This window comes from Clavelina lepadiformis, chromosome 3 (genome assembly GCF_947623445.1).
Source record: "Clavelina lepadiformis chromosome 3, kaClaLepa1.1, whole genome shotgun sequence".
Lineage (NCBI taxonomy): Eukaryota > Metazoa > Chordata > Ascidiacea > Aplousobranchia > Clavelinidae > Clavelina > Clavelina lepadiformis.
This window is the reverse complement of record NC_135242.1, coordinates 4,723,390-4,747,099: the sequence shown is the minus strand read 5'-3', so window position 1 is coordinate 4,747,099 and position 23,710 is coordinate 4,723,390. Positions and strand designations below refer to the sequence as shown.

Genomic DNA, 23,710 nt, shown 5'->3' with positions numbered 1-23,710 from the left:
AAGCGAAACATTAGCTTTAAACGTCCATTCGACAATGACAATGAGTTAAACAGTAATATAGACGTATAGTATACAGCAGCTTTTCTTTTTATGCCAGTTGATAATTTAGTAAACATCTTTGGACAATTAGCGAATGAATGTTTCCATCATCTCAAAAGCAGCGAGTTACTTACGTGCTTTGAATTGACTTACTTGAGAGGTCTCAGTCGGAAATAGGGCAAGAAGTGCGGTGTGTTGAATAAAAAGTTCATGTTGTAAAATGATTAAGGGCAGTTCAATTGTTCAATCAATCATTTTAATTTTCGTCAAAAACACGCTGGGAACGAAAAATGAAGCCAGTGGTAACTTACACGAGCCAATGAACAGGAAAAAGTGACAAAGCCAAAAAGGCTTAAAACGTGTTCAACAAAAATAACGTTAATATTTGCTGGTCACACCTAGCATGGTCGACTAAACCTATGTTTTGTCAACACTTTTTATTTACGCACAACATGAGATATCCATGCAAGCAAATTTTCCCTTAAAAATCCCCTTATTCAGATTGCTGTTCTGTGGTGGTTCTTCTCCGGCATAGTAGTGTCCAAAGTGTGAGTGCAGTTCAAAACAAACGCCTGGGAAGAGAAAGGGAAAGCCCAGCTACAAACCGCAGGCGAAACGTGTTCAAAGGTGCAGATGATTTGGAGGTAAGCAGAAAAGATTTCGCATATTGTACGGGATTGGTTGTTAAGTATAATAGACGCTAATGTCAATAGGAGTACCAGTGGCAGTATGTTCAAAACAGCGTGAGGAAGTATCAATTTTACAAGAATTGAGATAATAGCCAGTGTAGCTTATGTATAGGCAACCAGGGTTACAAATTGCTAACTGCTAAGGTTGTGGGGCGGTAAATTTGTAAGGTTTTTTAACTGTAATAGCCTCCAGTTGAATCCAGTCATTTGTAACAAGTAACATAAGGCGCAATAGGCCTAGCATTTTGTATAAACATTTCTTACGTGTTAGTAGATTAGGCTACTTTATGGTAAAGGTTGATACTGTTTAGGAAACTCAAAACTGTTTATTTCTTGTTTTGTTATTTGATCATGTCAGGACATACAAAATGATTTTCAATCGAAAATATTGTTTGATGGTAAAATAAATATACAGTAGTTAAAATTCATAAAACAAATTGTATACTTTTCTATTACACCAGAGTAATAAAATTTGTATGCTTTCAAAAGATATTTCCCGTAAAATGAAATGAAATTAACACATTCTAGTATGAGGTCCGCACACAGTATTTTAACATTAATATGGATGATGTGGTGTCGTTACAAAGGAAATTTCACAAAGAACTATCCTCACTTTCAGTACTAGTAGCAGAAGAATACAATTAGCTCGGTTTTGTGTCAGACTCACAATTATACGATTCCTGTTCAATGTTTGTACAAGGCGTCAGTGAAGCTTGCTCCTGTACAATGATTTTAATGAATAGTGCCTGGTTGGAAAAAGATCAAATTCACATAAAACCAAAAAAATAAAACAAATAGAAAATTCATTCGTGAAAAAAGAAAATGCATGCAGATAAGGTCAATAACTAAGGTTGAAGGAGGCTGGAGCTGTGAGAATTCAATCCTGAGTTGAAATCATAAAAATTCTTCAATCAGTACTCAAATAAGTATTCCAATTACATGTCAAATTGTCTGCAATGATATTTGAAACAACATTAAAGAAGGCTTTGTTTTAACTGATCTGTATCAGATGAGAAAGGTATATTGATGGTTAAGCATTGGGCTCAACCAACCTTTAAACCAGAATAAATAACTGATGTGTTTTGTTAACTATACTAGTATATGCACTAAGTTATTGTATCAGACTTCCCTAATGGCTGACTTTATTGTACTGAAGTTTATTGTACTGTGTGCCCAAATTAATAAGTCCTGCACACTAAAGAGGTTAGAAAGAAAGTTTGATGCCTATGCACCGATTTCCTCAAATTTCTTCTTTCTTTGAAGTCTTCTTTTAAGGATGTTTATAGAATGTAAAATAATTCAAAGTAGTGGGATTTTTATTGCTTTTATCATATTTAACAGTTTTGTTTTGAGCCAAAACGCAGTCAGAAATGCAACCAATCCTTCAAAGTGCTCAAAACCGGCTCTAAGGGAAGGCACGGATTACTGCTTGGTCAATAATACAGACATGAACTGCTATATTGAAAAAGCACTTGAATTTAGAAGAAATGCCACAGATAGTTTGCCTTTATGGGTTCAAGTTTGCTTTTTTGATCTTCCGCAATATTTTGTGGACAATAAAGACCGCTTTGATTGTGAGATATTGATTGGCGGTGGTCCAGTAAATTGTCATATTAAAGACAATGTGACGATGTCCAAGTTGCTACCATTTCAAAGAAATTGTACAGTTGCTTTTTTCTGGCTCACAACAATAAAGTTTCCTCAGGACTTTTACAGAAAAACTATATTAGGTAAGTGAAATTTTATTATTTCTACATAATATTAAAATAATAATGTGAAAGCCAGAATATTGTGTCGTCTGCTTTGATTATAATTTACACGTATTGTTTTTGATGTAAATTACTTTAGGAAATGGGAAGTGTGCTGAATCTTATAAAACAATATGGAATGATGTGGACGTTCTGTATGCTGCTCAGCGATATCTCTACAAGCCTGGTGTCAAATTCAGTAAAATGAGTGCATGGAAACCAATACCAAAGTCATTGTATGTATCAAAATTTTACTGAGAAACTTGACTTAACTTTTCCTTAAGGTTAGAGTAAAGTCCTGTCTTATTATTTCTACTTGTTACTTATCACCTATGATGTACTGTTGACTAAACATTCATTTTATAGGTCATGGATGTGGACTAGCACTGCTATAGGTTTGCTTACTGCCGGTTTGGCTGCGATATGTATTGGAGCTGCACTTTTGGTAATTTTTGTTAAAAGAAAACTTGCCAAATACAAGAAAAATGTCACTATTGTTCTACCGCAACTGGTTAGTGCAAGAATGTTGTTACGATAAATACTGAAAAACATGTGTTTTTATAAAATATAAATAAATTCTGTAATTATCAAAACTTTAGGGCAAAATATGTATTTCTGAAAAACAGAAGTTTTTTGAAAGATTCAAGAACTCAGTGAATTTTCTTTGAGCATACTTGTATACGGTACATCAGAACCACCCTTGACTATAGGGAGATTCTGAAAATACCTACGTTATTATATTAAAGTTAAAATGTGACTTTGGCATTTAAATCTTTTTCAGAATACTATCACAGAATTTAAGGATAGACATGTTGCAGAACCACAAGAAAAAGTAGATATTATTGAAATTTTTCCTGAAATGAATTCAAGCAGTGATACTGACAAAAACCAATAATTGCTGATAAAATACTATTAGTAGTTTGTGCTTAATGTTATGGTTCATTGTTATAGGAAAGTCATTGATCATCGTGTTAAATTTTTGTTTTTATTCATGATGCTTTTTCTTGCACTTGCTTGTACACGTTTCTACTTTGTTTTGTACATATTTCATACAGACCTTTACCTAATAATTTATTTTATTGCTTCCGTTTTATTGTACAAATAGACAGAGTTTGTTGTTGCAGTGTTAGTTCATTAGCAATTGAAATCAGTATTTTGTACTACTCACTTCTTTGCGTACTGCCTTATGCTTTACCTTTCCTAAACTTGCAATATTTTTAGTTTTGCTAATATCTTTGTTGCGTAATGCCAGATATCTTGTTTTTCTTATATTATCCTATATAGATGAAAGCCTTGAGATCTTTTATATAGTACAAGGATTGTGATCCTGTCTGCAACTGTATGATGGTTGCTTATTTGGTCCAAGAATTGGACATTTATCAGATGGAGAATGTTTTAGAAAATAAAATCTTTTTCAATAAAACTCAATCAAAGTTGCAACCAAAAACACCTTCTTACTATCAAAACGGCAATTTTTTCCAATCATTTGATTTTTTTGAATGTATTTCATGATTTTTTTTTGAAAATTGCCGATATCAACACAAATTAATTCATCATCATTGCTACAAAAAGCTGCAAGCATAAGGGAATTATTAGGCTTAAGCAAATGCAATAAAATATGATTAAGTGTTTATACCATGTGACAGTTCAAAGACCTGCTTTTAAGGATTGGTTGTTCATTTTCATAAACTACAATAGTCATGGAGGTGATGCTAAGTAGATTACAGTAAACACAAAGCAATTTGTCATAACAAGTGTGATGAGATGATTCACTGCAGCCCGACAAAAAGGCGGTAAAATTAACGATTATAAATATGCTGTATGGGACTATAATATGCTGTATGAAATATAAAAATGTTCATTTTAATATACAGGATGATCTATGGAACTCTTCAAATGTTTTGCTTGAACTTTAGGGTGAGTCACTATTTGGATTCTCTTCGGTAAGTAAGTCAATCCTGAAAGTGTTTTTAATGTGACGTCACGATTCATTAATGCAACGTTATAATTGCAAACTTGTGGTATTTACAGCCAGAAATGAACCAACTTACTTTCTAGTTAGTGATTCTATCTTTCCCATTAGGTGAAGCATCATTGACTGCATTTTAGTCTGTGCACGAAGATAGGTCCCACAAGAACACATGCCTATATCTTCCAGTGTTGTTTCCTATAAGTTTCAACGGTGTTTTAAAGAAATGAATCTAATGAGGCAGACGCGACAGTGATAACGTAAATCATGTCCTTCAAAGATAGTACGTAGAGGCGACTTACGGCTCCTGCTATGGGATGGCTGAGTAGGTTGTTGGGATATTTTGCTGATACCGTTACGTTGTACACTGTCATAGGATTTAATCCGGGAATGCTGCAAAAGGATGTAATGAAGCTGTAACTAAAGTAATCCATTGATTCCTTACTGTGTAAGCTAAACTACAGTTAAGTCTACAATTGCATATACCACAACACTTGCATACGCTGCTTAATGCAAAATACTGGTTAGCAAAATGAGTCGAGATTATATGCAAGTTAGTGTTTCTTGAATTGCCTACTCTAAAAATGGATGATCCACGTCGTTGACGATTATAGGTTCCATTCCCTCTGTGAAGTACGTCACTACATAGGACACGAGCCGTTCTGTTTCCGGTGGTATCCAGTGAGCTGTAAAACTAGTTTCAGTGACGTTGGTAAATGTGATCGGTCCGATTGGAGGTAGCGCGAGGGTTGTGGCCAACTTCTCCGTCTTTTCTGATCTTGAATGGGGGTATTTTGCGGCAATGGATATTCGATATTCTTGGGCTGTTTCCAGATCGCTGAACGAAAATACAGTGTGAGAAGAAACTGGCTACAAGTGATTTTGGTCATGCATTAGGATATTCTAAATTATTCACAACAAACATAATGTGATAACAATATGGAATCATTACGAAGTGATTTGTGCTAAAGCTGCTTACAATATTCGATTTTCCGTCAAGTCAATTGGAAAGCAAAGATCATTACGAGGTTCTTCTATTAAGGAAGGTGCGATTTGAATGCAGTAAGCTTGCACGCTTGGCACTTCAGAGGGATTCCAAGAGACGTTTATGTTGGTAAACCCTACCTCGTCAATCTAAGTACGACAAAACATATGAAATCAATTACAGTTACACGGAAGTTTAACAGTCCTTGTAAAAGTAACAGAAATTAAAGATGTATTTTGGGAACAGTTTTGTCGCTTCAAGCGATGAAGGAGGCAACTTACTTGGATTTGAATAACTTCTTCCAGAGTGCTTTCTTCGGCTTCATCAGGACTACTTTCCTCTCCGTCAACCACTGCCTGCACTTGGACGGTGTACAAAGTGTTCGGTTCTAAATTCTCGAGAAGCAACCTTGAAAAAGATGAGTAAAGTTACTTAGATGCCTCAAAGATTGGAAATTGCAATAAGGTACAGTTTTTATGGCAAATGTTAGAAGCCGAATGTCAAATATTAACTTCAAAGATAATCTCTTTTGTGCGGTTGAACGCAATACGAACATTTGGTTATAGATTAAAATTACTTACAATGTCGTATCTCCGTCTACGGAAACTGATGTCGGCTCTTCATCGAATGGAGCCTTGTATGAAACGATGTAGCTGTCCACGTTTTCCATGTCCAGTGGCTGCCATTCCGCCACCATGGTAGAAACGCTGGGCTAAAATTAAAGTGTCATAAAGATAGGTTATGCAAATTTTACTCATATCTAGGGCGATTATTTTTTGACCTAAAAAACGAAAAATTTTTGACCTAAAAATTGAAACTTTTGACATTAAAAAACTTTTTTTGACGTATGAAGAACTCAAGTAGTTAATTACGCATTATTGTACAAAAATTTAAAATTTGTTGTTGTCTAACAGAAGGGCAAAAATCTGAACACAGACCTAGCCTATTCTGAAAAGGGAAATGAGCTAATTACAAATCACTGCCAAAAAACTGCAGCTAAGACACAACAAAAACTGTTCAATACACTAAACTAAAGATACATGAAGTATCTAAAGCAAAACCGAAGCAGGAGCTGCACTTAACCTACAGCTGCCGCAAAATGACTTAAGACCTACCAAAAATTTTACACGTTTTGAGGTGTGTTGAGCATCACACCATATGAACCTAATTATTTAACTTAATGGTTTATGATTCACAATAAGTAGACAGTGGGCCGTTTACAACAGCATAAAGTAGGCTACAATGTGTAAAATGAAAAGTTCGCTGACAGCGAAACCTCTACGACACCACGACAATGCAGTTTGTAAACAATTTTGACTTTGTAAAAAATTTTGACAATTTTTGACCTAACGCTATAAATTTGACAAATTTTTGACTTTTTTTTGACAAGTCAAAAAATAATCACCCTCCTCATATCATTTTATCTTCACTGAACCAGTCTTTAGTGATTACCATGCATCTTATATATATATATATATATATATATATATCTATGTAAGTATATATACAGTATATAAATATATATACATACGTAGGTATACCTTATAGTATTGCGACAACGTAGTATATCGAAGTCGAATATATTTACTATATACAAGTCATTTGCACTCCACTTACGTCGAGTAGAGTTAAGCCGCTGGGTGGTGGGGTTAGAGTGGCATTGCGGATAGATATTGGATCCGATTCAAGTTCTCTGCGGACAGTAATTAGACGTAGAAAGTGATTCTTACAAAATAAACACAGTGCGCAAACGGTTATGGGCTTACTTATACACAGCCCGGATGGCTATATCGTATTTAGTAGCAGGGTCTAGGTCGTTGCATTCCATGACAGTTTCCGAGATGAACTGTTCGCAATAAAAACAAAATCAAACTGCTGCATCAACTTTCGAAATACGTAGTACTCAAAATGTAGTCTAAATGATCTTAGTAAAGAGGCATCAGCAGAAAGCTGACAAACACGGCTTAGTTGGTAAACGCTGCTTATGAGGTTACCGTTCCCTCGGTCGCATCTTCATCATCTTCTTCATTATCGTTCACAGGTACGCACTCACCAACGTAATAATCAGCAGAACTGAAGGAAGGATCGAAGCTAACTTCAAGGTTTGTTAATTCGCGATCTGTAACTTCTATATTTCTTGGTGGTGCGGGGTCTGCAATGGTGATAGAAGGAAATATATGATAGCTATAGGTAGGGCTTAAAGCAGCTCACAGTTAATGATTAATTTAAAACCCCGATCAAAATGAAAACATTCCTAAAACATGAGTGAGCAAAACCGCTTACGTGTTGTGCATGTTGTGTTCGCCTTCGGACTGTTAAAAACGACCTGATTCTCCTCCATATTAGCGGTTAATTCAATGATATAAGTTGTGGCGGGAGGAAGTTGTCTAATTACCGCTTCCATTTCTTCATCACCCGGTTGCTCCAGGGCCTAGGACGAAGATATTGTTATATCACAACAGAACGCTCGACGGTTCGGTTAATATTTACCAGAATTTATCAGATAATTTAATGTGTTTCAAGCATTGAGTTTAAACTAATGACTTTCTTGCAATTTTGTGTCTTATTCATTTACAGGTTTATCACCTGTTCATTTTCTTTTCTCCCTTCAGGGTAGACGGTAAGAGTCCAGGAGGCAGGTTCGGGATTGAATTCCGGCCAGTAGACCGTGACAGTAGAATCGGTTGATTCCTGGCATCCGACCTCTGGCGTGCTCAGCATTTCTGGACATAAAATAGTGAGTTACTGTTCGGTTTATTACTAGGAAAGAATTGTTTATGGGAAAGGAGTGTTTATACACGGGTTCTTTTTTGTAATATAACGGCACTGTGGGATTGTGTAACAAACGAACTTCGGCCATAAAATCTATCCAGCCTTTCAAGTTCGGACCACTAACAGAGCTTGCAAGTAAGCTTGTATTCCTATTTACTTGTTTTCCCCGTAATGATTCCTTTCGGTGTAATGAAATATTGTCCCCCGTCGACAACGTGGCCAATGACGTCGATCGAGTATTCGGTGTCTGGTTGTAATCCGGTGAAAATCGTATCAAGCTCATCTCCGGATATTTCTGTGCTCTGGTTGTTCAATGATTAAGAGTTAATTTCCGCATAAGTTTGATCTGAAAATAGGGACATGCCGAAACGATTTGGGTTCCTGTGAACTCGAATATTAAGTTTCGACACAAAAGAATCCAGAGTCGATCCCTATCAGTGTCAAACGACAGGACGTTATCAAATGCTATTCCCGCTAAACTATTTCACATTTTTTTGTCAAATGTTAAAATATGTTGCATTAGATTTCGCCTCTTTAATGAAATTCTGTTCGAATTCGGCCGAATTTCTCGATCTGGTCAGTGGTCGTGGCTTGAGTTTTGCATCGGACCCGTATTCATCTTTACGTTAATATTTTAATAATATAATTGATTTGATTGAAACATTGAATTGTTTTACTTCGTAATGTTGAGTTTCTGACGGAGCTTGATCGTGAAAAAGGTTATCTGATGGCAGGACAACGGGATCAGCATCCTTAGAAAATAAAAAAATGTCATGTTCTTGTTCCTAATAAAAAAGATTTGGTAATCGTGTAAGATATGAAGCTACAAAATGTGTACTTTGGAACTGCTTTTAGGGTAGTATCCATGCAATCTACTTATAAACAGACAATGTCTGTTCCCTTTACACTCACTCACGTTAAGGTAATCTTGGTCGTCCGATGCGATCTCAATTACCCACGTGTCAGCATAGTAGTTGACTGGCTTCCAGCTCACTCCAATGGTAGACAATGTTGAATTGGTAACAGTTACCACTGGTGCGATCAGGGAATCTATGGAAAGGAAACAATCCTACCCAAAAACGTGGTGCAGCAAATCATTTAACGAGCTATTTTGGAAATAACATTAATTCGTTTCCGAGCGTTGGTCCAATAAAGCACCTGTCCGTTCCTCGTCCGTGGCAGCGTCTCCGGGGAGGTCGCCGTCCGTCCCGTACAAGGCAACGATCCTCGTCTCGTAAAGAGTTCCCGGTTTCAGGGAGGACAGTTTGGCGCTTCGGGCTTCTGCTGGGTAGTATGCCTCCTTTTGCTATAAGATATCAGTATATTATGAACATTTTGTTATCGTCATAGATTTTGCGTTATGGCACGATTTCGGGAAACTTTAAATTTCTGATAGTTACCATAGCCGGTTCATTTCCGTTCAGTTCCTCAGTTACTTCATGGTAAGTTATTAGAAACTGTGATAAATCGTCACCCCCAACGTGGGTCCATTCTGCAGTGAGTGTGCTCAGAGTTGCGTTGACGAGAGTCAATGTAACCTTTCCCAAAGTTTCTACACACGAAAACGACTTGTCAAATTTGGGACATCACTGATGTTATTCAGAAATACATTTGTGATCCATTGCTTGATGTAAAAGCTATGACGTCGTGCTGTTCAACTATAAAAAGAATCCGTCTTGGTTCCAGCCCTGCCTACAAGCACTTAACTTACTCGTAACGAAATCTCCTTGAACGGGGTCAGAGAAAGCATAGTCGTTAACGGCGATTATTGATACGTTGTACTTGGTCGCAGGATCCAGTTCGCTCCATACAATGGTCTTCTCGTCTACCACAACATGTTACAGAGGTGAGTAGATTCCAAACGTAATCAGACTCTTCCACGATTTTGGTTTCTTTCCAGTCGTTGACCAGTGGTTAGCAAATAACTTAACTTTTAAAAGTGTTGAGTAATTTACCATTCACTTCCGTGTCAATTGGATCTTTGCTCCCATCAGCCGCAATTAATGTCACGATGTAGTGATCCACTACGTCATCGCTCACGTTACCGATGTTCCATTGCCCTCGTGCTGACGTGTGGGTTATTTCACTGAATGTAAGCTGAGCAGGAGTCGGTATCGGACTTTCTGCAATAGTTTGCCAGACATCGTAAAAGGTGGAAAGTGCTTTATAAGAAAAGTTTTATCTCATACTTGTGGTTCCCTCAGTTATTCCTGGTGGAGTCCTGTACACTTCATTATTATCCGAAACGAAACCTTGCACTTGAACGTCGTAACTAGTTAAAGGTTCCAATTCCGTAAATAGCATTGAACGCTGTTCTGGACGAAGTTCATTGACAAGCTGAAAAGAAAAGATTTGACACTACTCACGATTCCAACCCACCCACATTTTCATTTTTTAAAGTTATTTTCGTCAGCGGTGAGGAGACGGTGTTATTTCCGTTGTATTTAGACCCATTGAACAGTATAGATTGGGGGTTAGATATTCTTGTTAGAGGAGGTTCACAGAGATCTAGGCTACGTGGTTATGTTCATTTGTAGTAATGTTTAAAACATGTGAGTCTGACCACTTACGGAGACTACACCACCCTCCTTCGATAAGAGCTCCACAGACCAGTTGTTAACTGGCACGTTTGTGTCTTCCCAGTCCGCTATCAACATCGTGTCAGTGATGAAGGTTATCTTAACCTTGGGCGCATCCAAGGATACTGATGGAAACAAAATATTACAAGCATTACGGATATTGCAGATTATGTAATCAGTTTGGAAGCAAACACTGTGTTATTCCCAAAACGCAATAGGAAGGAAGTGAAGAATATTTATAATGATAAAGGAAACCATTGCAAATTACTATAATGAAGGCAAATCTCTTATTAAATGTTATCTCAAAAATGCTTACTCGTCATTTCTTCGTCAGACCCGGCAACCCCAGTGAGTTTACCGTGAAGAGGGGTTACACTTGCTGTATACTGGGTACCGGGTTCGAGTCCGGTCAGGAGTAACTCGCGTTGGTCAGGGGCACATTTTTGACGAATTTCCTAAAATTAAACGTTTACATTGAACATCAGTTCTTGTAACGCTGGAAAAGAACTTTGTTATTTGCTTTTAAAAAAATACTAACTTGCTTTTAGTATTTTAGTACGATTCATTACACCGTGGATCTTTTTACCTCAGATTCAGGTTCATCATCGCTAGTTAGTTTCTTGTACACTAATTCGAAGCCAGTCAAGCTGTCTCCTCCGTCTAACGTCCAGCGTGCTGTTAGGGTGCTTAGAGTTGGGTCTTCTAAGGTCAATGCAGTCTCGCCAAGAGACTCTGCCATGAAACCACAGTTAGTTGAAGACTGCTTAGAATACATGTTATAATTTATACAGCCATCCGAACAATGAATTTTTTTGTCACAGGCTATGATCTTGCAAGGTACTTACTCGTTGTGAAATTCCCGCTGACCTGGTCTGAAATAGCGTAGTCATTAACCGCTCTAACCGAAACGTCGTACCGTGTGGATGGCTGAAGGTCGGTCAGCAGCGCGGATTTGTTCCCTGATTATAGATGAAGCGTATTTTAGCGTATCGTGAGACATTCATGGATAAGTTAACCACTTTCTGCGATACCAACTAGCTGCTATATCGTGTTAGGCATTACCATATAACATCGCTTACTTATTTCTAATGATATTTGTTCTCCTTTTTCTGATTCTTGGTACGTCAGCATGTAGTAGTCGACTACGTCATCGCTAACGTCACCAATATCCCACTGAACCCGAGCAGTGGTATGCGTGACTTTGGTTACTCGTAGGTTGCTGGGCGTTGGGATTGTCATTTCTAAGGCAAGAACATTTGAACTGTAAAATCCAGGTTTTCCGGATTATTTTAGTCGATTGGTCACTGGACTACATAATGACGCGAGGTTGTTTTAAACTAGAACTTAAAACAAACCTTTATGATCAGTCTTGTTGCTAATTAATGACCTAAGACCTAAAAGCATTTTTCGTACTTGTTGCTCCTTGTGCGACACCTGGCGGAGTTGAAAGCTCGTTGTCGTTTTCGGTCACGTGACCAACTACTTGAACGTCGTAAGATGTCGATGGCTGCAAGTTGTCGAAACGTATTTCGTGTTCTTCAGCTTCTTTATCGAACGTCTGATAAAATAATTGCGTTTTTTCAAAATTGTAAATTGAAATTTTCCAATTCGAATTTAGTGAAAAGTCGTATATTTACCTGTATGGCATCAGTGCTGCCGTGAAGATAAAGATTAACCGTCCACGAAGCGACATCTGCATTTATGTCCTGCCATTCAGCTTCCAGGGTGACATCAGTGGTTCTAGTAACCTCGACAGCGGGCTGGGCAAGTGAAGCTATATTGCAACAGAAAAGTTTAAAGGGGAATAGTTTACTTTATTTTGGTGTCCTCAACTGAAATTGTTATTTTCCAATTTCTGACAAGTCTGCGCATGTCACAATTAATTGCGTCGATGCATATTCCTATGGAAGGTGTCTTGCTTATGATATCCAGCAAAACTTTTCCATTACCTGTCCTTTCTTCATCCGATCCAGGCTCCCCAGACAGCTCCCCGTGAATGGGTAGTACACGGGCGTAGTACAACGTCCCCGGGTCAAGATCATTCAGCAAACTGTCATTGTTGTCGGGTGCCAGCATCTGCGTAAAGCCCATGTTGCGTACTTTTTGTCTTTAGGTATCATAGATAAAATACCTTCTGTCGGGCTCTGCATGCTTTACCTTATGGATTTCTCCTCCTTCTGAATCCCAGTAGGCCAAATCATAGCCTGTTACATCGTCACCTTTTGTAAGCGTCCATTGTGCTGTCAGGGTGGTTAGCGTCGGGTCGGTAAGTGTCAGTACCACGGTACCCAGGGACTCTTAGAAGAAAGGTAACAGTTTTAATATTTAGCTGTGTTTAGTTGTGGACACTGTTTTTGAATTGCACGATGCACACCTTAACAATCGATCAATTATGCGATGAAGAAGAAGTTAATGACAATGCCGGTTAGACCCCGTATTTCTAAAATTTTGGACTGATGTCTAGCGAGCAGTAGACCTACTTGTTGTAAAAGATCCATTCACTGATGCTGACGTATCATACGCGTTCACGGCAACGACAGATATATTGTATTTTTCGAAAGGTTTAAGTTCGGTTAGCACGGTTGACGTCTGGCCTGTAACCAAGCAAAGAAAGTTTTAAGAAACAAGATACGAACAGTTGCTAATTAGTTTGGTTGTCGCCAATATGCAGAGGTACCTTCTATCTCTACAGGGGTAGGTTCATCATCGCCGTCGGCTCTTACGTAAGTCAAGATGTAGTAATCTACTGCATCCTCATCGACGTCACCAATATCCCACTGAACGCGTGCAGTTGTATGCGTTATTTGAGAAACTGTTAAATTGCTTGGGATTGGAGGTGCAGGTTCTAGAAAGGTACAAATTATTCTGTAGTCTACTAGAAGCAGTTAAGTGATGTTGTATCATTGAAGAAACTGACAGAATGACTTACTTGTTGTTCCTTCAGCGTATCCTGCAGGACCAACAACCCTTACTCCTGCATCCAATGCATTACCCACCACTGTTACGTCATAAAGTGTCGAGGGTATGAGGTCATCGAAACCAATTTCACCCTGATCGCCTTGAACGTCGACTATCTGGATAAAATGAATGCATAGTTCAAGTTCTTATTGAAGCTTGCAATGCTCGGCCATAAGTTCAGTATAGTTTTGCAAAAACGAATCCATTATTGAAATATATTTTGGTATTACTAAACATACTTCAATTGGTTCGTCAGTTCCATTTTTAACCACAGTTACTGTCCATGTGTTAACCGGCACATTTATAGGTTCCCATTTCACGTTTATAGAAGTGTGGGTGGTAGCTGCTGCAGTCACCTGTGGTGGATCCATAAATCCTGTCACAAACACAGACAAAAGTATAGCCGGCAGTTGACAAGTTATTACCGACATAGTGTACCTCCGTTCTAATCAAACAAATTGCTTCCATATGTTCCCGCACTGGCTACAACCAGAAAAGATTATTTAAATTTTTTCCACATAAAATTGTAGTTGTTAGGACACTGCAGTATGTTTTAGTTTTGCCTCATTGGTGGTTTGAGTTAACTTATTATCAGCTGGCGCTGTAAAGGTTGGATGAGTCATACTTGATTGACCAGAACGAGTTCAATTTTTACCTGTCGTTTCTTCATCAGATCCAGGTTGTCCAGTTAGCTCTCCGTGGAGGGGCGTTGCAAGGGCATGATACAACGTTCCAGGCTTTAGAGAGGTCAGCACAAATTTATTCTCTTCCGGTCCTAGAGTCTATAAAGTCAATGACTTGCGCCTTTTATTCAAATCTAAATATACTGAATATAATGCTTTTATCCTTTGGTATTGCAACATCGTTTTAAAATAAAGAATTTTGACGGTGTCTTAACGAACCTCTTTGCTTTCTTCTCCTTCTGAATCCCAGTAGGCCAAGTCGTAACCTGTTACGTCGTCACCTTGTGTAAGCGTCCATTGTGCTGTGAGAGTGGTCAGTGTTGGATTCTCAAGTGTTAGTTCGACGACTCCCAGCGATTCTAGGAACAACAATGAGTGTGATAGTAAGCTTTTAAGAGTTCTAAGTGGGGACAGATCTCGTTGTATATGCCGATGCGTTACTCGGCGTAGCCTATGTATACTTCGTCAGACTTATCCCTGCGCCTTGACAAGTAACAAAAGCCTACCTGTAGCAAATAAGGCCATCATTTGAATCGGTTATCTGCACTTACTTGTAGTGAAAGTTCCTTCCACTGGGTATGAAGTGTCGTATGCATTTACAGCGAGTACTGATACGTTGTACTTCGTCGACGGTGTTAACTCGATCAATACCTCCCACTTCCTGTCTGTAAAAGCAAGCAATACGTGTAAGCAAAATAACTGAAATTTACCAACCATATCCACTGCAGAATGCACTTTATGGCAAAGAAGATTAGAACCAGCACCTTCCACTTCTAACGGAATCGGTTCGTCGTCTTCCTCCGATTTTACGTAAGTCAGTGCGTAACTGTCGACCACGTCATCGCTGACGTCAATGTCCCACTGAACGCGTGCGGTGGTGTGGGTGATTTGGGTAACGGTTAGGTTGGATATAGTTGGAACTGGAGGTTCTTAAAAAAGAGAAGCGGGTGAAGGCGTTCGCCCGATGCGCTAAGCATCACGTGACAGAAGTAACATACTTGTTTCGCCTACGGCGCTCCCCGGTGGACTGACTACGACTATTCCCGCCTCGGTTACATGACCTGTTACTATGACGCTATAAACCGTCGACGGAGTGAGGTCATCAATTTCAATTTCGTCTTCGGTGCCTTGCACGTCAGCTGTCTAGTAAATCGTCATAAAATTTCTTATTTCAACGTTTATACATAGCACGTGGTAACCGCGATGTTCATGCATGCTACAGTAGCAATGCAAGGCTAGATTCCCATTCTTTAGGCTACTTTATTTTTTGTAATAAAAAAGCAAGATGGCCATCTCTTAGTAGATCTGATGCAGCAAGCTTATGCTTGCGAAAACTTGTGTTGAGAAAATAAAACTAAAGTTGACTCCAGATCCACATCCTATATATCTTGCTTTTTTACTACTGATTATACCGGGTTAACCCGGTCGAGCTACCATCAAATTTATTTGCTATAGTGTTTCTGCTTTGAAACATATATGTTAACCGACGATCTTACCTTCACTATGTCGGGCTTTCCTTGCTGAAATACATCAACCTTCCAGGAGTTCACTGGCGCGTTAATAGGTTCCCACTTTACGGCCATAGAAGTATCCGTTGTAGAAACCACGTTCACCGGCGGAGCACTCAGTGGTGCTATATCACAAACATAACTGGTTATGCTCATAGCAAACAACAAGAACAAATAAACTCATCGACCACATCTTACCAGTATTACAGGTGGTACGGGCTGGGGGCATCTCTTCGTTCCGGTCACCAATGGCCAACAGTCCACCAATCTCAATCACGTAGGTGGTGGATGGCAGTAAGCGAAGTAATTCAACATGGTTCGCACTATCCCCTTGAACTATCGATTCCTTGAAAGGCAGAAGGTTGGTGAAACGCTGCCCACGCGAGTTGTCATAATATATAAAGCTTACTTACTCTATTATAATCTTGTCGACCTTCGGGATAAATTTTAACTGTCCACGTGCCCGCGTCCTCGGGATATGACCAATCAATTGTCAATGAAGATAATGTAGCGGATGTGCAGTTTATAACAGGGGGAAGATATTGTTCTGTAAAAGTCAGTGTGCTGACTTCAAGTTTTATTATTTTTTAGAATGTTTCAAATACCAGTTGCGCGATGCTCCCTAAGAGAGCATTGCTGATAGTATCTGCCTCTTTCAGAACACAAAACTTGGTCAAATTTTGTATGGAATTACTTGTATTTCCGGTAGCTTCTCCTTTTGGGCTTGGTAAATCATTTATTCTGCCGACTACAAACACATCGTAGGTAGCTTCAGATTCCAGTCTACCGAAATTAACTTCATGTTGGTCGGCAGGAATTACTGCGTCTTGCTGTGAAACAAGAATTAAAGAGCACTTCTAAAAACTCAACAGCAGTACAGTGTCATAAGGATTTTAGCTAATTCAAGGGGTTTCCATTAGTCCCAAAGTTTGTGGCATTGTCCTTTGGGATCGCCTTTAAATTATATCTATGATTGCAAGATGAGTTTTTTTATACTTTCACTTCGCCATCTTTTTTAAGTTCTATGAACCAGTCATCAACTGGAGCGTTGATCTCTTCCCAGGTAGCTGTCAAGGAGGAGTGCGTCGTTGCCGTGACTTGAACAGGGGGCGCAGATAGTGGCACTAAATTTCACGTATTAACCGTTATTTGCATTTATTTCAATATGGTTTTAACCTAATATGCAAATTTTACAATTAATTGCTGTTCACTTACAGTACCTGTATCACTTTTTCAAATATTGCTTAAACTGCTGGCAACTCACAAGTTTTGCCCTTTTGCTTTCCTTTCTCGCTTTTCAATCTTTGACCGTGTTCTTCTATGATGGCTTCTACTTCTGCTTTATACATCGTATTTGGGATCAGTTCGTCAAATTGCGTGGAAAGTTCTGCGCCGTCCACTTCAGCAGTCTGCACGTTACATTACGAAGAGATCACAGTTTGTGTGATATTAAAACACCGTTTGGTCAGAAAGGAGATTTGGTTGCAAATAAGTCCCGCTTTTTAAACAAAGTTATAAACTTTCTCATACGTTTGTACCCGTATTCTTGTATATCAAACGAAAATACTTTTCTTTTGTCTAAACTTGATTTACTCTAAACTTTACCTTGAAATGCTTGCTTCCGCCTTTGGGAAAAATCTTTACCGACCATGATACTGGTTCTACGTTTATCTTTTTCCAAGTTATAACCAAGCTGATTGGAGTAGCGTCGGTAACTTCAACTTTTGGTTTTTTCAAGGATTCTTAACAATGAGTAGTAATGTTAACAGCGTCCGCAAGTTGCCCGCCCCTGTTTTTTAATCAAAAGAAGCTTACAGAGATTTACACATTTCCCTACTTGTCTTTTTATGTCCTTTTCCTGCCGGAGTTGAAAAGTATCTCCCGCCCTCCGTTACATTCCCGACCACTTCAATGTTATATAAAGTGGATGGGGTCAGGCCAATGGAGATATGATGACGTTGCTCACGTGACACTATGGCCATCTGTTTTGCAATAGAACAAACTTTCTTTGTGAAGTTTAGTGAACGGTCATAAACAAATATAACGTCGGCATTGTTTCTTTATCAACTTAATCAAAAAAGTATGAAAATTTTCTCATCTATGCTTAGAAAACTTTGGGTAACAAATTGGTGCGCTCAACACAAAGTTACAACTTACCTTTGCTTCTTCGCTCCCTTTCGCGTATACTTTGAGTTCCCAGTTTTCAACTGGGTGGTTGACATGTTTCCATTTAAACGCCATCGTGGTTAGAGTCGTATTCACGACGACAACTTTTGGTGCAGTAAGAGCAGCTAGAAAATTTTTGAAAACGTTTTCATTGTTTCAAAGACATTTTCTCGGAAGAATTGTGTAAGATCTTTTCCTATCTTCCTCTGTCACGCGAATTAACGTACCCGAAAACAAAGTAATCCACGTAAAAGTACTTACATGTTCTTCTCGTGTCTGTGCCACTGATACCAACAAGTTCGGGACCATGCAGTGGGATTACCCTCGCCGTGTAAAGACTGTCCGGAGTTAACCCGGTCAGTTTTATTTCCAGAACGTCGGCAGAAACCTTATGTGTATTCGCCTAAAAATGGAATATATCGTTGGTTTCATTACATCGATTATGTTCAGAGAGCCGAGGTCGCCACAGTTTTCTGGGTTATTTATGTAAAAAGAGATTTTTTCTTGGAAGTTGCATCATCTTAAACTAACGGTTACCTCGGGCGGTGTAACTCCAATATCAGTTTCATCCCTTTCACGTTGTATGAATATCTCGTATCCTGTCAAACCGTCTCCTCCTGCTGCCGTCCATTTCGCGGTGAGAGTGGTCAGAGTTGGACTTTCTACGGTCAACTGTGTTCTACCGAGCGCCACTACGCGGAAGGAGATTAAGTTATAATTTATCACAAGGTAGTGTTAATGAGTCTTAAAACAAATCGGGCTCACGGGTTGTAAAGGTCTCGTTGGCAGCGTCAGAGTAAAGTGGATCATCGTCTTCGGTCAGTGGATTTTGCACTGATCTCACGGAAACTGCGTAGGTCGTGCTGGAGACGAGATCCATCAGCACGACAGTTGTTGTATTACCTACGCGAGAATTTGCTTCACGGTTTTAATGGACTCTTCGGATTATGCACCGTAAGTGTTATTCCAAGCAAGAGAAACGACATGCAATGATGTATCGAAGCCTAAAGCCTCACGAAATTTACATATCATGGTCATGAACTCTACAGAATTACTGACCTGGCACGTAGATAGTCTTTTCTTCGACACCATCAGTATACGTAACTTTGTACTTGTCCACTCCAACAGCGTCAGCTTCGCTCATATACCAGGAAACACTGCAGGTTGTGTGGGTTATGTTGTTCGTGATTAAATCACTTGGCGTTGGCACAAAGCCGTAATCTCCATAAGGGTTGTAATCAGATCCTAAAAGTTTGAAAAAAAGTTTATAGATGTAGGTTTATTGATAAAAAGTTTTTTGGAAATGAAGATATACAAGTTTTATTTTACGAATGCAGACTGGCGTTATTAGTAATCGGCGTGAGAAAAGGCGGTTTGACACACTGAAGCCGACAATACGCTGCTTCAGCCAAGTTATAAACATAGGCTACCGTATTGGCATCATAGAAGTTGTGTTACGTTCAAACAATCCAGTCTGCTTCGTAATCATCAGTGTGAATGAAAAAGCATCCGATATTACCTAAGCAAGAAAATCCATCCTCTTGCAGATCATATCCCTCGAAACAATCACAAACGAATGAGTCTTCGGTGTCGACACATTTATGTTCGCAGTTGTTGAGGCTTTCGTCGGCGCACTCGTCCACATCTGCCTCAGAGTTTAGGAAATATGAATAAGAAGTACAGAAGCCAAACCTCTCGTGTATAAATTTGGGGTTCAAGTATACAATTGCAGGCTGATGTAATTACATATGAAGGCCAAAAAGCATAGGGAAATATTTATGAGGAATAAAGGATCTCTCGATACTCGAGTATGATATGGGAGTCTATTTGTACACCTGGGCCAGTTGTAGCTAACAGACCGAATATATTTTTATCTTTTTAAGACAAGAACAAATTAATTAAAAAACATGAAATAAGGATGGGCAGGTGCTAAAAAGAGAATTGCGGATTGTTAAGGAACTGAAACAGCCTTTAATGTATTTGCTTGTCGAATAAATGAAGTAAAAAGTCGCCCAAGTAGAAATTTAAAATGCGCAAAGACAGCCCATACCGACAACGCAATTTTCGGCTTTGGTAAAGCCAATATCTGCTCTTTTAAGTGAGTCGAAGTTTGCGACATGAAATTTATGAGTTGCCAGTGGCTCTGAAGCAAGTTCTTCCAGCTCTTTATCGTTTGCTTTTCGTCCAACACCAATAGCAAATATTTCGATCCCACGTCTCTGTGAAATGTTCACAAAAAATCTTTATCAAAATATAGCTTCATTCTCAATCAAGCCGAAGATATGAAGGCATGAAATACTTAAATATAATAAAATAAGAATAGTAAGAATAATAATAAGAATAATTCCATACCTTGGCTTCCTCTGACCAGTACGTAACGGTTCCCCTGAAATAGTCTTGCGACTTTCCATCGGTTACAATGATAGCAACACTTCTAACATCAGGAGTACCAAGTCTTGATCCGTGCGATGGCGTAATTGCAGTTTCAACCATGTATTTTAACGCTTCTCCCGTCATCGTTCCTGCATAGCGTATTCAATATTTAAGTAACATCTCCAATACTGCCAGAGAAAATAACATCGTCTTGTGGGAAACCGTTTGTCACTCAAAGCAGCATCAATTTACAGTTAGGTACATTCATTGAACAATCCCGGGATACACTTCTTGTACCCAGGAGGGCTTCATCTCACACAGACTACAAAAGCTTTTGAACTGCAGGCTGTGAACTTGCTCATAGTTCAATATTTTATGCCGAAGATTCTTGCCTTCATTTTTGTATCTGATGTCCTCTATTGCTTGTTCTAGTTCATTACGGTCAGTGTACTGATTGAGCCTGATTTCCTCAGTGATGGTGCTTCCGAACTGGACCTTGAATTAAGATGAACATTTGGATTTAGTTTGGGAGAAAATTTTCTTACTTGGAATTCAATTGCGTATAATAACAACCACGCATGTTTTTAATCAACTAACAGCGTTATTTTACCTACCACGCCTATTTGGGTAGCCTCTGGACCGAATTTGTCAAATATCCTGGTAAAGTTTTTTACATAACTCTTCACTAGAATGAAGTTACTTGGCCGAACACTTCGTGACCCGTCCAGAAGGAGCATAATATCTTGCGGATTTTTGCATTTCGGCGCTAAAAATAAATCCAATGTTTTAAATTAAACTCAATCCATATTTTATCAAAGATCAATGTTGCATCTGGCGTTACTGATGTTGTGCAGTTGATACGACGCATCACCTTTTCACCTTTCTTTAATGAGCCATGCGTTTGGCGAACTGAAGAGCGAAGTTCAAACAAAAACGCGGGAACCTAACTACTATATAGTATAGTATGTTCAATGGTGTGTATATAATTTAAAAGGCTCAAAACTGCACTTTGCTGCACTTGGATTGAAGTGATTTGCCTGGGTGCGAATCCCTGTAAATCTTTTTATGGGATTTTTAGGTTTGATTTTCCGGCCAATTACATGTTCGCTTCATGGTTAAGCTTTTGGATTATTTTGTGGTTGCGTCAAAAGTTAAAGTGATAATGTCAGTATCTGACAAAGCATTTTAGCATATATGCTGTTTAGTATGGTTTTTCCACCTATTACGTATTCTATAGCAAAAAGCAAGTCTTAAACCTTTATTTATTAATTGAATTCATAAATATTAATAAGAACCGAAAGTTAACTTGTTCATCAATGGTCAAATTAAATTAAGCTTATACGTCTTTAATTATTGCGGTTTATGTGAACTGATGCCGGTCAAATATAGATCAATTTATATTTGATCAAATATACACAGCTATTATGCGAATAATATTTACTTAGCTAATTGTACCTGCATTGGTGCCGAGTAGTACTGAAGCCAACAGCCATGTAAGCGCTAAGTACCTTCGGATAAGTGCGGTTACCATTGTCTTGTTGACCGGCGCACTTATTTCGTTTGAACTTAAGATGATGAATCAGATGCCAAAATTTAGGCCAAAAACCCTGCACCGACACCTGTTCAGCAACAACTTTTTACACTAACAACCTGCTGAGATATCAGCGAAAAACATCAAAGACTTTTGCGAGGAAAACGTTTAGAGCAGGGAGTAAAATATTACTAAAGCCATGACATCAATCACACGTTCACACCTCCCTATCTGTGTGGAAATAATATGCGTAGAGCTCAGGCCTTAAGAGAAAAATGTTGCCGGTGCGAAATTCGGCATCAAATCACTTTAAGTAAGATGGAAATTGCGGGACCACCCACTCTCGCTTTTCACAACATGTGTGTTATTATTTTTACTGGTTTTCAGTTGAGCTGCCTCTGCCTGTCAAAGCTCGAAATGTATGATGCAAAATTTTTCCGACTTACTTCACTGTAACTTAAAAGCGCAAAAACAACTTCGCGTTAGCTGAAACTATCAACGCCAAAGCACTCGTGGTAGATTAGTCAGATCGGTCGTTATATAAATATCCTTTGGCGTTACGGACCAACCTCATGTTTTTTCGGAAACATAACTGAGTGCGTTTTGCATTTCCAACTTGTTTGTTCGGCTATACTTATCACGATGCGAAAGCAAATAGACTGGTTTACATATCAAATATAGAGTCTAGACGAATAAGCGTTTAAAGGAAGAGTCATAGATAATCGGCTTGCCCTTTTACTTGTAACACATTCCCACGTTAAACGTTACACCAGCTTCAAATACGAAATAACTTCTTGTGATACATGTACGATATACTTGTAACTGATACAAGGTCTCAAAGGATTTTGCAAAATTTTGCGCTTGAAACTCGCTTCTGACTTTCAATTCGATCGGCAAAATTTCCAGCTGCGAGTTGAAGATTGCCACCTGGGGATTTTTCTTTACCGACCGGGTTGATGGTTAAAACGTTTTAAGCGAAAAAGGTTGTGGTTTTAAAGCTGTTTAAGTGTTATTTCTACATTATCTATTGCGAGGCCGTAAAAGCAAATGCTGCACCTGATACTGTTTGGTGTTTGCACACTTACGGTAAAGTCTACACATCAAGCCACGGCCACATTTGCAGAGTGCGGCTGAATGTAATCACAGACTTTAAGTAACCACAGACGAGCATTCCGCATCGTACTTTCGCAGAAAAATTTATGACTGCTTTCTTTGTCGTTGTTTCCTAAGTCCAAAACCTCCCTTTGCGAAATAAAGCAAGCGAAGAGTAGTTAAAATAACGATACCGGTACAATTATGTGTTTTTTGCTCTGCGGTTCAACACCATTCAACTCGACTTAGGTTCACACAGCTCTTGCGCGGTGAAATTCTGACTCGAATACCCGCAGCGTACTTGTGACGCGGGTCACAGGTTTCTTTGATTTTGTCAAAAAGATGCGATCTTCACCTTTGAAATCAGTGACGTTTATCCTGCAGAAGGTAACAGCAGAAGGCCTATTCACGTTGTCACCGAGGTCTATGATCCTCTAAAGCAAAAACTCTAAGTTGTGCAAATAGCAAGATATTGGGATTCAATTCATGTGTAGTCCACCTATGAATGGAAGTTGAAAACCGCCCACAAAGACCTCAAGACATTGACGTATCACCGCTTCCTTGAAGGTTAAAAATAGATTTTCTATGCTTCGACAGGACAGCGTGACGATTCAAATC

General features: G+C 38.9%; 2 protein-coding genes across 3 annotated transcripts; one reads left to right on the top strand and one right to left on the bottom strand.

The window, feature by feature from the left end:
* Positions 1-556: 556 nt before the first annotated feature.
* LOC143449413 (uncharacterized) lies at positions 557-4,107 on the top strand. Of its 2 annotated transcripts, XM_076949607.1 has the most exons (5): positions 557-683; positions 2,070-2,458; positions 2,577-2,712; positions 2,843-2,987; positions 3,258-4,107. In XM_076949607.1, the coding sequence occupies exons 1-5, from the start codon at positions 673-675 to the stop codon at positions 3,369-3,371; spliced, it is 795 nt and encodes a 264-aa protein (XP_076805722.1). In that variant the 5' UTR covers positions 557-672; the 3' UTR covers positions 3,372-4,107. The 2 variants fall into 2 exon arrangements, with proteins under 2 accessions (XP_076805722.1, XP_076805721.1); XM_076949606.1 differs by lacking the exon at positions 557-683 and having other exon boundaries at positions 698-2,458.
* On the bottom strand, positions 3,961-22,138 carry LOC143449412 (collagen alpha-1(XII) chain-like). Its single transcript, XM_076949605.1, has 57 exons — positions 21,925-22,138; positions 21,084-21,235; positions 20,862-20,964; positions 20,449-20,618; positions 20,147-20,315; positions 19,616-19,741; positions 19,156-19,341; positions 18,862-18,999; positions 18,634-18,788; positions 18,358-18,499; positions 18,088-18,221; positions 17,768-17,912; positions 17,536-17,672; positions 17,195-17,339; positions 16,927-17,054; positions 16,625-16,760; positions 16,344-16,477; positions 16,129-16,276; positions 15,919-16,055; positions 15,421-15,565; positions 15,187-15,351; positions 14,974-15,087; positions 14,642-14,781; positions 14,395-14,521; positions 13,979-14,115; positions 13,711-13,855; positions 13,459-13,626; positions 13,262-13,375; positions 12,939-13,078; positions 12,731-12,857; positions 12,419-12,555; positions 12,195-12,339; positions 11,861-12,022; positions 11,627-11,740; positions 11,368-11,513; positions 11,098-11,236; positions 10,773-10,906; positions 10,392-10,539; positions 10,158-10,325; positions 9,914-10,027; positions 9,603-9,754; positions 9,361-9,508; positions 9,119-9,252; positions 8,880-8,954; positions 8,360-8,504; positions 8,017-8,153; positions 7,714-7,861; positions 7,425-7,582; positions 7,197-7,276; positions 7,048-7,123; positions 6,012-6,142; positions 5,712-5,838; positions 5,425-5,579; positions 5,023-5,283; positions 4,748-4,838; positions 4,528-4,643; positions 3,961-4,434 (listed from the first exon to the last, which is right to left on the bottom strand). The coding sequence occupies exons 1-57, from the start codon at positions 21,998-22,000 to the stop codon at positions 4,389-4,391; spliced, it is 7,770 nt and encodes a 2,589-aa protein (XP_076805720.1). The 5' UTR covers positions 22,001-22,138; the 3' UTR covers positions 3,961-4,388.
* Positions 22,139-23,710: the final 1,572 nt, after the last annotated feature.